At 39.3% G+C, this 14,726-nt stretch overlaps 1 protein-coding gene across 5 annotated transcripts; it reads left to right on the forward strand.

The window, feature by feature from the left end:
• Positions 1-1,756: 1,756 nt before the first annotated feature.
• Positions 1,757-14,482, forward strand: LOC111391098. 5 transcript variants are annotated; one of them, XM_023016245.1, is made up of 15 exons: positions 1,757-1,865; positions 1,983-2,066; positions 2,778-2,879; positions 2,981-3,053; positions 3,166-3,411; positions 3,519-3,778; positions 4,598-4,751; positions 5,184-5,293; positions 5,382-5,469; positions 5,962-6,255; positions 6,334-6,408; positions 12,257-12,873; positions 13,199-13,307; positions 13,400-13,579; positions 14,120-14,482. In XM_023016245.1, the coding sequence occupies exons 5-15, from the start codon at positions 3,247-3,249 to the stop codon at positions 14,294-14,296; spliced, it is 2,229 nt and encodes a 742-aa protein (XP_022872013.1). In that variant the 5' UTR covers positions 1,757-1,865; positions 1,983-2,066; positions 2,778-2,879; positions 2,981-3,053; positions 3,166-3,246; the 3' UTR covers positions 14,297-14,482. The 5 variants fall into 5 exon arrangements, with proteins under 5 accessions (XP_022872013.1, XP_022872014.1, XP_022872015.1 ...); XM_023016246.1 differs by having other exon boundaries at positions 2,007-2,066; XM_023016247.1 differs by having other exon boundaries at positions 2,062-2,066.
• The last annotated feature ends 244 nt before the right edge of the window (positions 14,483-14,726 follow it).

The following is a 14,726-nucleotide window of genomic DNA, read 5'->3' on the forward strand; positions in this document are numbered from 1 at the left end:
AACGGTCATTGCAGGCCGAATGAAGTTAACATATCAAACACTGTTAATGAAAGTGGAAATTACAAAATTTTAGACATTTGAAGATCATAGTGCAATAATCAAGTGAAAAGGTTTTTAATTCAAAATTCGGGTATTGATTTAATTAATAATAATAATAATAAAATATATCAACGTATACCAATCTAATTCCAAACCCTAAATTCAAATTCACATCACTCCATCTTCTCTCCTTAGTCTCTCACTCAACCTACATCGACGTCGCCTCCCACTGTCGGAGACCACCGCCCACATCAACAATGCACGCCGAACTCATAGCACTGCACGACACCGCAACTAGCACAGGTGCCGCGACGAGCATTGGTTCACGAGAGACGCTCGTCGATGTCGTGGTTGTTGCAAAATCGTTAAACGTTGATCTGAGTACCGCTGTGAGCATCAAAGTTAGTGCTCATTGAGGTGATGCGTGACGTCGTCGTGGCTACGCTGTGCGGCAATGCTGGTTGACGACAGTGCAACAGCTCTGCCACGACAGAAAAATGTTTGTAGATTTGTGCAAGTTCAATGTGTGTGGAAGTGTATTGATGCGTTTGTTAGTTTTTGGAGTGGTGGTGGATGCGATGGTGGTGTCGGGTGGGTAGCAGTGGTAGGTTGGATTTCAACTTGAAGAAGTTGAAGAAGATGTCGAATGAGTTCGAGAGCGAGTTGGGTGAGTTCGAACATGTGTAGGAGTGAATCAGTGAGTTTCAGGCACGAAAACTTGCACGAGTATGTTGAAGGGTGTGTAGTGGTTTTGATGTTGCTTATGGTGGTGGTAATGGTAGTTTAGGGTTGCTACAGTTTTCAGCAGGGGCAACGTCAAAGTGTAGTGGTGGTGGTGGTTCGGGATTTTTGTGATTTTCAACAATGGCGACATTGGGGTGTGGTGATGATGTTGATGCTCTTTGTGGTGGTGGTAGCGTGTGGGTGGATACGGTGGTGGTATGTGCACGCGGTGGGTACGGTGGTGTTGGCGGCACTATTGGTGTGTGGTGTTTGACCAATTGTGGTGCAGATGTAGATTGTGGTGGGTTGCGTTGTTATTGTTGGTGCTGGATCGAGATCGGTGGTGCGGGTGTTTGGAATCTATGACCAATTATTTTGACGTCTGTGACCAACTATAATTAAACTATGGTGATGGTGGCGAGCAATTGGTAGTGGTATTGGTGGCGATGGTCTATGACCAATTATTTGGTGTCCGTGACCAAGTATTTGGTAGATTGTAACATAAAATTTTGATAATTTGTGATCGAAAAATAATATATGACCAACAAATTTGAAAATATGTGACTGATAGAAAAATTGTAACCTATAATTTTCTGATCTGTAATCGATGAAATAAACTGCGACCTAAAAACTTTTGATTTGTGACATCGAAATAATCCGTGACCAATTAATTTGATAATATGTGATCAATAAATAAATTGTGACCTATAATTACGTATATGTGACTATTAATTATATAATTGTGACCTTGTTATATTTAGTTAATAAATATTTTTAATTAATTAACTAAGAAACCTGACTTTTGCATTTTGTAAACTTAAAACCTGATTTGTGAAGTCTCCATACTTAAAGCAGGATTTGTGAATTTTTTCGAAAACTCATGAAGAGAAAGCCCAGTTTCGCCAACGTGAGAGGCCCAAATTCCGGGTTTCCCAAATGGCCCAACCCATGTAACCCGAGAATATTAATCAACAACGTTGAATCACCCCCATCAGGGTGTGAAGAGGTTGCACTTCTTGAAAATCTACAAGCGCAACTGTCATACATACAAAAATCTCTACAATTCTCTCTGTCTTCTCTTGAAAAAATGATCCAATTTTAAGGTACCTCAGTTTTTGCTCTCCGTTTTGATAAAAAATAAATAAATACTGTAATCCCTAATTTATTTGTTTGTAATATTTAATTTTGTTTAGTAATGTTTACTGGATTACATCATATAGGTGTTCTAATTTTTTATTATGAAGGAGAAGAATAGTGCTACTGCATCGGTACTTAAGCGTATCTTGTTGAATTGTTCAGCTCAGGTTCGTTGTTTTTCAGGTTATTGGATTTTGTTGTTAGTTATAAAATACCAAGTAATTAACTGTCTTTACCTGGTAATGAGATTTTGTCTTGCCTGAATGGAAATAAAATAAAAAACTTCGGTGCTATGTCAATATATTAATTCGTAAAATGTTGGAACCATGGAGATAAAGCTGGTGAATTAACTTTTAGGAGGCTTGTTTATAAGAAGGATAGGCTACTTGATTATTTGGTTGATTTTCTTAAGTGAGGACTCCATTCGTCAAGCGAGATTGTAGTCTGTTTTAAACATTTCTCGTTAGGTGGCTTTACTTTGCAATCATGGAAAACGCATTGTCAAGTTGGCATGAAATGGTGACAGATTAGGCAGAGATAGTGATTGATTTCCAAGTTTCTATACCGTCTGAGGCTGTCTGTCGCCTCTTTATGGCATAGTTGAAATCTGGTCATGACTGCGAGCAAATATCTGTCAGTGTTATGGGCCTCAACATTTAATTTTGTAGGAATAAAGGATTTGCCTTGTTAGGCTGTATAGGAAAAACGAGGTCCAAGTCTACAGATTGGTGCAATTTCTACTAATTTTGTGTCAAAGGAGTCGTACAGCTTGGTTGGCTCCAGTTTTTACATTTTTAATTCAGAATTTTCTGTTGATTTCTTACTGTTCTTCAACATTTTAGTTCTGGGACACTAGTACAGTTTTTTTTTTTTTTTAGGCCAAACAATATGGTAGCTGTGTTGCGGCAAGGGTTCCAGAAGTTGAACGAGACATGTGCTTAAAAGAATTCCTTCTCTTAAAGAATTGCATGTGGAATGTTGTATGACCAACTTATTTACATAAATGATTGTTTATTGTGATGCACTCCCTCAATTTGTATTATCTTTTTTCTCTTTCCTTACTCCAGAATTTCTCATGCAGCTCCAACGAAAGGTTTGAGTTCAAGGAAGTTTATCAATTTGGCAGGAAAACACTCTAGGCATCATTGGTAAAGGTTAGCTTTCTACAATTTATTCAAGTATTTGAGAGTTGAGAGTTTGTTTGGAATGTTACTCATGAATCTTTCATATTTAGCACTTCATGTCTGATTCTTTCTTTCTCCCCAGCTTCACTGTTGCTGCAGCTTAGACTTAGTTTAAACACGTCCTACCAAATTTTAGTTGCATAGAGAACAGGAAAACGTTGACATGTCTGGAAAAGCATCTTCTTCTAACCATCATGGTTTAAATGTATCTGGTGCTCTGTCACATGTTTATATTCAATATCCACCTTTAAGATGCACACTCGCTGGAACAAGAAGTTTCTTGTACGATGATGGGAATAAACTGCTACTTCAACTGACATCTGATCGGGTAATTACGTTGCAGTCGTCTGGATATGATGCTGTTAACTGTCTGAAATATGGGTTTTCAATGCACCCCTCTTTTCACCTAAATTCTGTGGTTCTCATGTTTTGTAGATTTTCTCATGGAAGACTGCTCCATATGATCCTAATGTTTTTCCATCCTCTGATCCACTATGCGAAGGCCCTGTGCTGTGTATTCGATATTCTTTAGATTTAAAGCTCTTGGCCATCCAGCGATCTAATTATGAGGTTCAGATCTGGAACAAGCAAACAGGAGATACTTTCAGTCAGAAATGCAGGTCTGAATCAGAAAGTATTCTGGGATTCTTTTGGACAGATTGTCCAACTTGTGATATTGTATTTGTTAAAACAAGGTAACCACTCAATGTTTCTTCGTCTCAAGAATTTTCTGTTGATCCATGTGATTAGTTTAGTTCATCGAGTATTCGAATACCAACCAAGATATGCAAAGATATGGTCATTAAAATTCAGTTATTAGGTGTAATAGTGATGATACTGGTAAAGGAGACACTTGTAAAGGCTTCGACAGTATATTTTGTATTTAAATGGATATTGTTGAAAGCAAGATGTAAATGGTTACATGTGGCCCCTTTCTGATAGTTTAAGCTTTTAGATAAGACGATTAACATGATAACATAGCTAGGCAAAAGATTTGAGTTCAACTCTTGCTTCCCTTTTAAGAAAATAGTGCATGTAGACCTTTGATTAAATAACGAATTCAGTCTGCATTTGAGGTAACGTGTTGAATACTTATTTAAATAAATACTTGTATCCCCTCCTTAACAGTTCAAGCTTTTAGATGAGATGGCTAATGCTTAATACTATAGAGAGTATTAAACTGTGCAATCATCTTTAAATTTTATTTTGCTTCCTACTAGTCGTAGTTGCTTAAAAATCTAGCTATGCAATCCTTCTTGTTTGATTTGCTGAAGGAAAGTACTATATGGAATTGAACTGAAACAATTCTTAGCTTGTATGGTATTGTGTCTGTGGTACTCACACGAGAGGTTAGTTAGCCGGAGTTTTGGAAACCATGAGTATCTGCTGACATGATATCTGTCACTGGTGGGGAGAGAATGCTTGTAAAAACTCTTATTTGTAAACTTTACTTGTGAGACCTCTAGTTGTATTTTGGTTTCATTTGATTTCTCTGAAATTGGATATGACTACAGTGGACTGGACTTCTACTCTTACAATCCTGAGTTAAAATCACTCCATTTGGTTGAGACAAAGAAATTGAACGTTAGTTGGTACATCTACACGCATGAAAGCAGGTTGGTGCTTCTTGCTTCAGGCATGCAGAGCAAGAGTTGCACGGGGTATCAGGTATAGCAACTCACCTAATTCAGAGGAAATTTTTTTTCTGTTTGATCTCTGTCTTTAGATAAATCAAGCTTTTTATAGGTGTTATAGTGATGGCAGTCTTAGTTATGTGTTGAGAGATATTAATAATAGAGTTTGTCCTAAAAAAGTAACAGCTGATGAGTGAATACTGATATCTGAGAAGAGAAAACTATAAATAATATATTTTCTTGCTTATTAACAGAAAAGCTGGATGAGAGAGAGTCTTATTCTACCTTCACAGCTTCCATTTATAGTTCTAGAAAATTCAATTTGCTGTTGTTACCCTTCATCAGGAAATGTGGCTAATGTTCTCTTAATATGCCACAAGGGATTTAAGTGGAAATGACTACAGTAACTTTGTATATTGGTTTGTCATGGTTATGATTTATGATTCATTCCATTCATGCTGTTTAGCTTTCATCGGCTGGAATCATTCGCCTGCCTAGGTTTGAGATGACAATGGCAAAATCTGAGGCAAATAGTAAGCCTATTCTTTCTGCTGAAGATGTCCATATAATCACCGTGTAAGTTATTCTTTCTTTCTATTTTTTGTTTTGTTTCATTTGTCAGAGTTTGACGTTGCCATATAGTCATACTATCTCATGTTGACAGGTATGGCAGAATTTACTGCTTGCAATTTGATAGAGTTGCAATGCTACTGCACTCATATAGGTTTTACCGGGATGCTGTTGTACAACAGGTAAGTTCTTGGATAAAAGCCCAGTTCAGAGATAAGCTAATTATTCTCTTACCACTTAATGAACTGAAAAACACCTGGAATTAATTTGCGTTACTAATAAAACATTTTGAGCAATTATTGATGCTTGTGTGGTTCTTTCTTTTCAAATATGTAGTATTAATTGCTAGGTGATTTTCTGTGTATGGTGCTTTTATTATTTTGGCCTTCTGATTTTGCAATAAGCTAGTTTCAACAGCTCACATTCGTTACACTTTCTTCCTAGCTGCTTGGGCTTTAGAAGGTTTCTGGGTACTGAAGTAAATTCTCACATAAAAAAATTAATGAAGGAAATCTCTAATTGATTTTTGTTTTGAAGATCTTTATCAACTTTAGCAATCTGGCATCCTAATTCATATGGTGGATTTCAGTAAATTTATTAACTTGACAGTTTCTACTCATTACTTATTCTTGATCTTCTTGGTTTTGTGTAATAAAGATCTTTTGGATTTTCAGGGTTCTTTGCCAATTTACTCTAACAGGATCGCTGTTAGTGTGATTGACAACATTTTGCTTGTTCATCAAGTGGATGCGAAAGTTGTCATTATATATGATATGTTTGCAGAATCACGAACACCTATATCTGCTCCACTTCCTCTATTGCTGAGAGGTTTCTCTAGAGCTTCAGAGTCAGAAGAGTTGAGTGATGCTGAAATAATCATCTACGGAGATGACTGGTCTTTTCTTGTTCCTGATCTTATATGTGATGTTGCTAATGGTTTTTTGTGGAAGATCCATTTGGATCTGGAGGCAAGTTCTTGTATCCCATTGCATTGTGTTTTTTAGTATATCTGTTATTCTTGCTGTGAATGGACCCATTTGTTGCAGGCTATTTCTGCCAGTAGCTCTGACACGCCATCAATCCTTGAATTCTTGCAGAGAAGGAAATTGGAAGCAAATAAGGTACCATTTCGATCCATTCAAGATCTTGATAGAACCCTGCGGCCAAAGAGACTAACAAGCAGAAAATTCAAGCAACTCAAATATGAAATTCACGTAAATCAGCAATGACAACTCAAAATGAATTACTGTATTGACATAAAATTCTGAAGTAACATCAACAGGGATTACTTTCCAATGTAACTCGAAATTAACTAAAATGAAATTACAATAATGAAATGGATAACAGGGATTACTTTCCAATATAACTCGAAATTAACTAAAATGAAATTACAATAATGAAATGGATAAATGGACTTACGAGAGGTCCAAACTCTCCCCTGATTTTCTAGCTGCCGTTTCTTCCCTTCTTCTTCTGTTTATATAATGGCCACTAACCAAATCTGTTGTGACACATGCTGGTTGTTATAATCTTTCCAGTCCTTCCTTTTCTGCCCCTGCCTTGCTTTTACGTCTTTGGTATTTAATTTGTATAGGTGGCCTATCATTACTCCCTCCCACGAAACTCACCTTGTCCTCAAGGTGGAATTCCGGAAATTGATGTTTCAGCAACTCAGATGGTTCCCAAGTCGCCTCTAAGGGTGGCAACCCTCTCCATTGGATTAAAACTTCAATACCCCTGATGTTGCTTCCTTTCCCAGGTCTGACCCCCCAAAACTGCCTCTGGCTCTACTATCATTTCCAGTTCCTCATTCAAGTGGTTGGGAATATCTATTACCACTTGGGGATTTCCTTCAACCTTGCGCAGCTGAGACACGTGGAATACCGGATGAATACGGCAATTCTCCGGCAACTTCAACTGATATGCCACCATTCCCACTCTCTTCTCAACCCTATAAGGTCCATAAAATCTTGGGGGTAGCTTCTCATTTGAGTGGGATGATAAAGTTTTGCGACGATAAGGCCGTATCTTAAGATAAACCAAGTCCCCGATGTTGAATTAGACATTCCTCCTCTTACTGTCTGCTGTATTTTTCATGTATGATTGAGCACAGAGTAGTTGCCCTCTTAGTTCTTCCAACACTCCATCCCTTTCTATCAGTTGCTGTTCAACTACTGACACTGGAGTAGATCCTCTCTCAAACCTGACTAACAACGGGGGTTCCCTCCCATACAAAACCTGAAACGGAGAGATTTTAGATGAAGTATGATATGAAGTATTATACCACAGTTCAGCCCACGGTAACCAGCTGACCCATGACTTTGGTTTAGAAGACGCAAAGCAGCGAAGATACGTTTCCACTGTTCGGTTCACCACCTCCGATTGACCATCCGATTGTGGATGATAGGCGGTGCTACGACATACTTTGGTGCCTTGCAGTCTAAATAATTCTTCCCAGAATCTGCTCATGAAAATTTTATCCCTGTCTGATACAATAGAGCGTGGTACTCCATGGAGCCTCACAATCTCCTTTTCAAAAGTCCTTGCAACCCCAGCAGCCGAAAAAGGGTGCTTTAAGGCTACAAAATGTGCATACTTACTGAGCCTATCCACTACAACCAATATTGAATCCCAGCCTCCTGACTTAGGTAGTCCCTCCACGAAATCCATGGCAATGTCTTCCCATTCTTGGTTTGGTATTGCTAGAGGTTGGAACAGCCCACCTTGAGATAACGCTTCATACTTATTTTGCTAACAAATGGAGCAATTTTTGACATACTGATGGATATCTTTCTTCATGCCAACCCAATACACATTCAAATTGATTCTCTTATATGTCTTCAAGAACCCTGAGTGTCCTCCCAAGCTGCCATCATGACCCTCAGACAACACCAAGGGTATCAAAGTTGAACCCTTAGGTAACATCAACCTTCCTTTATACAATAATTGTCCTTCACAGATTGAGTAATCTGGCCAATCGGAAGGATGTTGTTTGAGCTCTTCAACAATTTTCTGCAAGGTTTTATCCTCAACAACTTCTCTCGCCAGCGCTTCCAATTTTCTATCCCCGGTAGAGATAATGCCATCAACTTCGGAGAGCGAGGCACTCGCGATCGGGCATCGGCTGCTTTATTCTCCAAGCCCTGCTTATACTGAATTTCAAATTGGAATCCCATGAGTTTCACCATTCACTTCTGATACTCAGGATTAATTAATCTCTGTTCCCATAAAAATTTCAAACTTCTCTGGTCCGTCCTAATAATGAAATGGTGGCCCAAGAGGTAATGTCTCCATTTCTGAACTGCAAAAACTATAGCCATGAGTTCTCTCTCATAGACTAATTTTTCTCTCCCCTTCGAATTCAATGCCTGGTTGAAGAAAGCGATGGGACGCTGGTCTTGCATCAACACTGCCCCCAAACCATGACCGGAAGCATTTGTCTCCACAATGAAAGTTTTAGTAAAGTCTGGTAGGCCTAAAACTGGCAGTGTTATCTTCTTCTTTAACTCCTTAAAAGCCTTTTCAGCCACCTCGTCCCAATAAAAGTTATTCTTCTTCAATCTCTCTGTTAATGGTTGGGCAAGTTTTCCATAATCCTTCACGAACCTCCTATAATATCTCGTCAAACCCAAAAAATCGCGAAGCTCTCGAAGGGTTCATGGAGGCAGCCAATCTACCATTGCCTGAAGTTTAGCCTTATCGGCTGCCACCCCTTGTTGCGATATGACGTGCCCCCAAGTATTCTATCTCTTGCTGCCCAAATATGCATTTCTTTCGATTTAAGTACAGCTGTTGCGCCTCCAGTATTTTAAGTACCCCTCTCAAGTGCTCCCGATGTTCTTCCAAATTTCGACTGTACACAAGGATGTCATAAAAAAAAAAAAAACTAACACGGACCTCCTCAACTGTTCTTTAAAAATATCGTTCATCAGGGCTTGAAAAGTGGCTGGGGCGTTCGTTAATCCAAAGGGCATAACCAAAAACTCATAATGCTCTTCATGAGTACGGAAGGCTGTTTTAGGGATATCCTCCGCTGCCACCCGAATTTGATGATATTCCGCTTTCAAATCCAGTTTAGAGAAAATGGTGGCACCGTGCAATTCATCCAACAACTCTTCTATTACTGGAATTGGAAACTTATCAGGCACCCTTGCTTTATTGAGAGCTCGATAGTCCACACAAAATCTCCACCCTCCGTCCTTCTTCTTAACCAACAATACAGGGCTGGAAAATGGACTCACACTAGACCGAATTATGCCTGCAGCTAGCATCTCTTTCACCAACTTCTCAATCTCATTTTTCTGACTGTAAGGATAGCGATAAGGTCTGATGCTTACTGGCTCGGCCCCAGGCTGGAGTGTAATCGCATGATCTCTGCCTCGGCGTGGTGGCAATCCCCACGGATCTTGGAATATTTCCTCAGATTCCTTTAGTAATGATTCCAACTCCTTTGGCATCTCTGTCTGCCTCTCATCCCCATCTTTTACTTCGATTGCTAAGCTCCCGAGCTCCAACAAGATTCCCTCCTCTCTTTCCTTAAAGGCCTTCATCATTGCCTTTAAAGCCAACTAATGTCTTACTCAAACTGGGATCCCCTTGTAAGGTAACCGTCGTCTCCCGTACCTAGAATCGCATTACCAAAGCCTGCCAATCAATTGTCATTTTCCCCAAGGAGGACAACCACTTCATCCCTAATATAACGTCCGAACTGCCCAACTCCAAGAGAAGGAAATCATCAATAATCTCTAGATTTTGGAGCTTGAGGACAACTCCTTTACAAATCCTAGCTCCTTGCACAGCAAGGCCCGTTCCCATGATCACACCATAGCCCGACGTCTCTGTTCGACGTATTTCTAATTTCTGGATCAATTCCATTGATATAAAGTTGTGTGTCGCACCACAGTCCACCAGCACCACAGCCTCCTGCTCTCCAATTCTTCCTTTAACCTTAATGGTATGGGGTGAAGTCAACCCTACCACCGAATTGATGGAGAGCTCCACCGCTTCCCCCTCTTTACCCAACACTTTATCCTCATCTACCTCCTGCAGGATATCCCCCACTTCTTCGACCACTGTGGTTCCCTCCTCCTTGTGAATCAACATCACGTGCAACTCTCTGTTTTTACACCTATGCCCAATAGTATATTTTTCATCACATCGAAAACATAGCCGCTTCTCTCTTTTCGCTTGTAGTTCAGCCTCACTTAGTCGTTTAAAGGTGGGCTTGTCGTTTTTCTCAATCGGGGATGGTTGCGAGCTCGAGGCTGGGTTGAATCGAGGAAGATAATTGGAAGTCGCTTGATTGTGATGGATCGGGTGCGTTCTAGGAGTTATCAGATTGCTTCTTGGTGGGTTGGAATTAATATGGGAGGGAAACCCGCCTGCCTTATTTCATACTGGACCGGCCCACTGCCCTTGACCCAACACGTTTTTCTCATCTATCCTTTGGGCCATTTCCATTATCTCTTCTAGCCCACTGGGTCTTAATACCCTTAACTCAGCCTTCACCTCTGCCTTCAGCCCATTAATGAAGTGCCCCTCTAATAATCCATCTGGAAGCGGCGCAGCCAAGGTCTAAAACCATTGCCGATATTCCCTCACCGAACCTTCTTGCCGGAGAGCTAAGAACCTCTCCTCGCTAGTCCTCCCATGGGTTGCTCGGAAACGGTTCAATACTAGACCTTTTAATTCTTCCCAGTTCGACACCTTCTTACGCCTCTGTTGCCATTGATACCACGAGAGAGCTTCCCCATCAAAGCAAATAGCGGCGGCCTCCATCTTTTCTGCTTCGGAGATCTAAGTGAGGTTAAAATATCGTTCAGCCTTGAACACCCACCCTTCTGGATTCTCCACTTCGAACACCGGAATCTCCAGTCTCCTATTCCTACACTCCAGTCACCACAGTCCTCCAGTTTGCTCTACATCTCCAGGTGTTATTGTTGAGTTTCCAGTGAATTCTGAATCAGGGACCTCCTCTGGGCCCTTTGCTTTCCGTTCCCTTTCTCGATCATCCCAGCGGTGCATCACAAGTTTAAACTGCTCCATCATCAGACCCATGTTCTTCTCTATACTATGAATCCGCTGCATTTCAGACTTCATTACTTCCATCCCAGCCTGAATAGTTTCCATTCTTCTCTCCAATTCCCCTACACGATCAGTGAGCGTCATTCCAGGAGCTTGCTCTGATACCAAAATGATATTAAAATGATAGAACCCTGCGGCCAAAGAGACTAATGAGCAGAAAATTCAAGGAATTCAATCAGCTCAAATATGAAATTCACGTAAATCAGCAATGACAACTCAAAATGAATTACTGTATTGACATAAAATTCTGAAGGAACGTCAACAGGGATTACTTTCCAATATAACTCGAAATTAACTAAAATGGAATGACAATAATGAAATGGATAAATGGACTTTCGAGAGGTCCAAACTCTCCCCAGATTTTCCTGATTTTCTAGCTGCCGTTTCTTCCCTTCTTCTTCTGTTTATATAATGGCCACTATCCAAATCTGTTGTGACACATGCTGGTTGTTATAATCTTTCCGGTCCTTCCTTTTCTGCCCCTGCCTTGCTTTTACGTCTTTGGTATTTAATTTGTATAGGTGGCCTATCAGATCTCAGTACAGCTGCTTGCTTGTATATGCATATAAATTTGTTAGTGTGTAATATTGATTAACCCCTCTCTGGAGATGCTCTGAAGGAAGCATGTGCATCATGTGTAATGAAGCCAGTAAATGTGGTAGCCAATTTTATGTCACGATATTTGAGTATATCAGTCAAATAACTGAAAATGTTATTTTATGTCACGATATTTGAGTACATTAGTCAAATAACTGAAAATGTTTTCTTTTATGTACAGTATCTAGTTGAACATAATTTTATGTAAGCACATGCATCTTTTCTTCAAGAATATGTGTGGTACCTCTAGTTCTGCCAAATGGTAATAAGCCATTTTGGTTGCTTCAGGCTAAACAGTTGTGCTTGGCAATTGCTCGCACTGTTATTTTGGAAAGAAGATCTCTAGCCATGGTTGCCAGGGCAATAGATGTTTTAATGACAACCTACTCACAGGCAGTCAAAACAGGCAGTTATCAGAAGAGAACAGATGCAGAAGAGACTTCACCATCTGGTGTTTCTAATTTAAATAGCCCCAATAGAGTTGTTGATGAATCCAGTGGAATAGATGCATCTGGAGTCCAGCAGGAACCTGCTCGTGGCATTGAGAATGAATCCTCGAATATATTTACACAATCAACATCAGGTTCTGATGGAAGTGTGAGCTTTGAATCAAAAAAGATGACTTCTCATAATCTTGATTCATCGAGTGGTATAACTGAGGGAGGATACATGGTGGAGCCTGAAGCATCTGGTGCTCAAGTTGATTCATCAGTTGTACAATCTCAAATTCTTGTAGCTGGTAACAAAGCATTAAATGCTAATGCTTCTGAGCAGCAGGAATCCCAAGTGAGTTCGGCAGCAATTTCACCAGCAGATTTGTACAGATTCGTGTTTGCGGCTATTGAGGAAGAGATGTTGGGAGATGCATCTTACTTGATTTCTATCATTGTTGAGTTCGTTCGCAGGTATTTTCTTTTAGAAGTCCTGAGAAAAATTTCAACTTACTAATCTGTATTGTTTTGAGGATATCACATTGCTTATTAATATAGTGGTTGTAATGAAGTCATTTTACTTTTACATTCCACCAGGAATTCTTTGAACTCTGTTTCGATTTTTTTTTTCTTTTTTTCTTTTTAATTATCTTGGCTGTTTGGGGAGGTGTTAAGATAAGTCATGCCCTGATTATCACCATCTTTTGAAATAATTTTTCGTTTCTATTTGTTAGCTGAAATTGTTAATTTTCCATGTTTTAGTCTTATATTTTCTTTTCTTCATTTCCATTTCTTCCAGTGCTAGCTTTGAAAAATTGAAGGTGGATCCAAATACTTATGTCTTCATGGTACAACTACTAGCTCGAGATGAACGTTATGAAGAACTTGGATTGTTTGTCATAAATAAGGTTGCGTTTATCTGCCTTTTTACAACGGGATTCGAATTAACGTTCAGCTCGATTTAAATTTAAGACTCAAAACTAGATGTTTTATAATGTAGATTATCGAGCCCTCAAAAGAAGTAGCATTACAACTGCTAGAGTCAGGCCGTCAGAACATTCAAACACGAAAACTGGGGCTGGATATGCTAAGAGAGCTCTCATTGCATCACGACTATGTGTTGCTGCTTGTTCAAGATGGATATTATCTTGAAGCTTTGCGTTATGCTCGGAAGAACAAGGTAAATTTTGATTATGCCCAACAGTTTTAAGTGTGAACTTTAAATCAATAGTTTCTATCATCTTCGTCATGGTTTGGGAGAGAATTAGGTAATTTTAATTAGAGAAGTTTGGACATGTAGATTCTGCATAAGGATGAACTGATCCAAATGGCTTAAGCGAATTATGCGAATGAAAATCATGGAATATTTATTAAGAGCATGCTTGTAGCTTAAAAGGTTCGCTTATAAGTAAATAAATATAAAATAAGTAATTTTTTAGTGATCAAAATTGAAAATCAGTAGCTTATTTTGACAGTGAAGTAAAAGTTAATTTCAAAATATGAAACTTCTTTATAATTTATCAGAACATTGGATACCAATAAGCTTAGCCAAACATGTCTCTTTTGTGCACCATGGATTGTCTGGCCTAAACAGAGGTTGGTGAAGATCAACATGATTCGTATGGCGGAAGGAAAATGTTAGCGGAATGTGGTTTTTCTTACTGCTTGTATACTGTTCGAATTTTTTAGAACTTGACGCATAAACTTTGTTGGGTTTCAGGTCAACACTGTCCAGCCTTCACTGTTTCTTGAAGCGGCTCATGCTTCTAATGATTCACAACACCTAGCTGCTGTTTTGAGATTCTTCTGTGATTTTATTCCCGGCTTTAAGAACACTGCAGATCACCATGCATATTGCCGCATAGTTGCTGACATGAATTCGTCGATCGCCACCTGAGATGTCTGTTCGAGAATGATTTCATCACTCTGAATCTGGAACCCTACCATAATTCAATGCATGAAATATTATTAGGTTACTGTTCTTCAAGTGCATATTGTACTTAATATCCATGTATCAGATATAGATATTTCTGCACATTTAAAATATATTTTATGCGACTTTTAGCGAATTACTCTTCTCCAAGTTTACTCTTATGTTCCTTTATGGCACTCATCACTAGTTGGGAAGACTTTCAAGGTGTCAATATAACAAAAAGAAAATATTTCAAATATATTTACATTTGATGGGGGGTAATCTACCAAAGTGGACTGATATTTGATACTATGTTCCTCTATGACGCTCACATCACAACCTAGGAAGACTTTCAAGGTGTTATATACATACCCAAAAAGAAGAAGGGGAGGGGGGGGGGGGGGGGGATAAAAAT

This window comes from Olea europaea, unplaced genomic scaffold, assembly GCF_002742605.1.
Source record: "Olea europaea var. sylvestris unplaced genomic scaffold, O_europaea_v1 scaffold753, whole genome shotgun sequence".
In the NCBI taxonomy this organism is placed as follows: Eukaryota; Viridiplantae; Streptophyta; class Magnoliopsida; order Lamiales; family Oleaceae; genus Olea; species Olea europaea.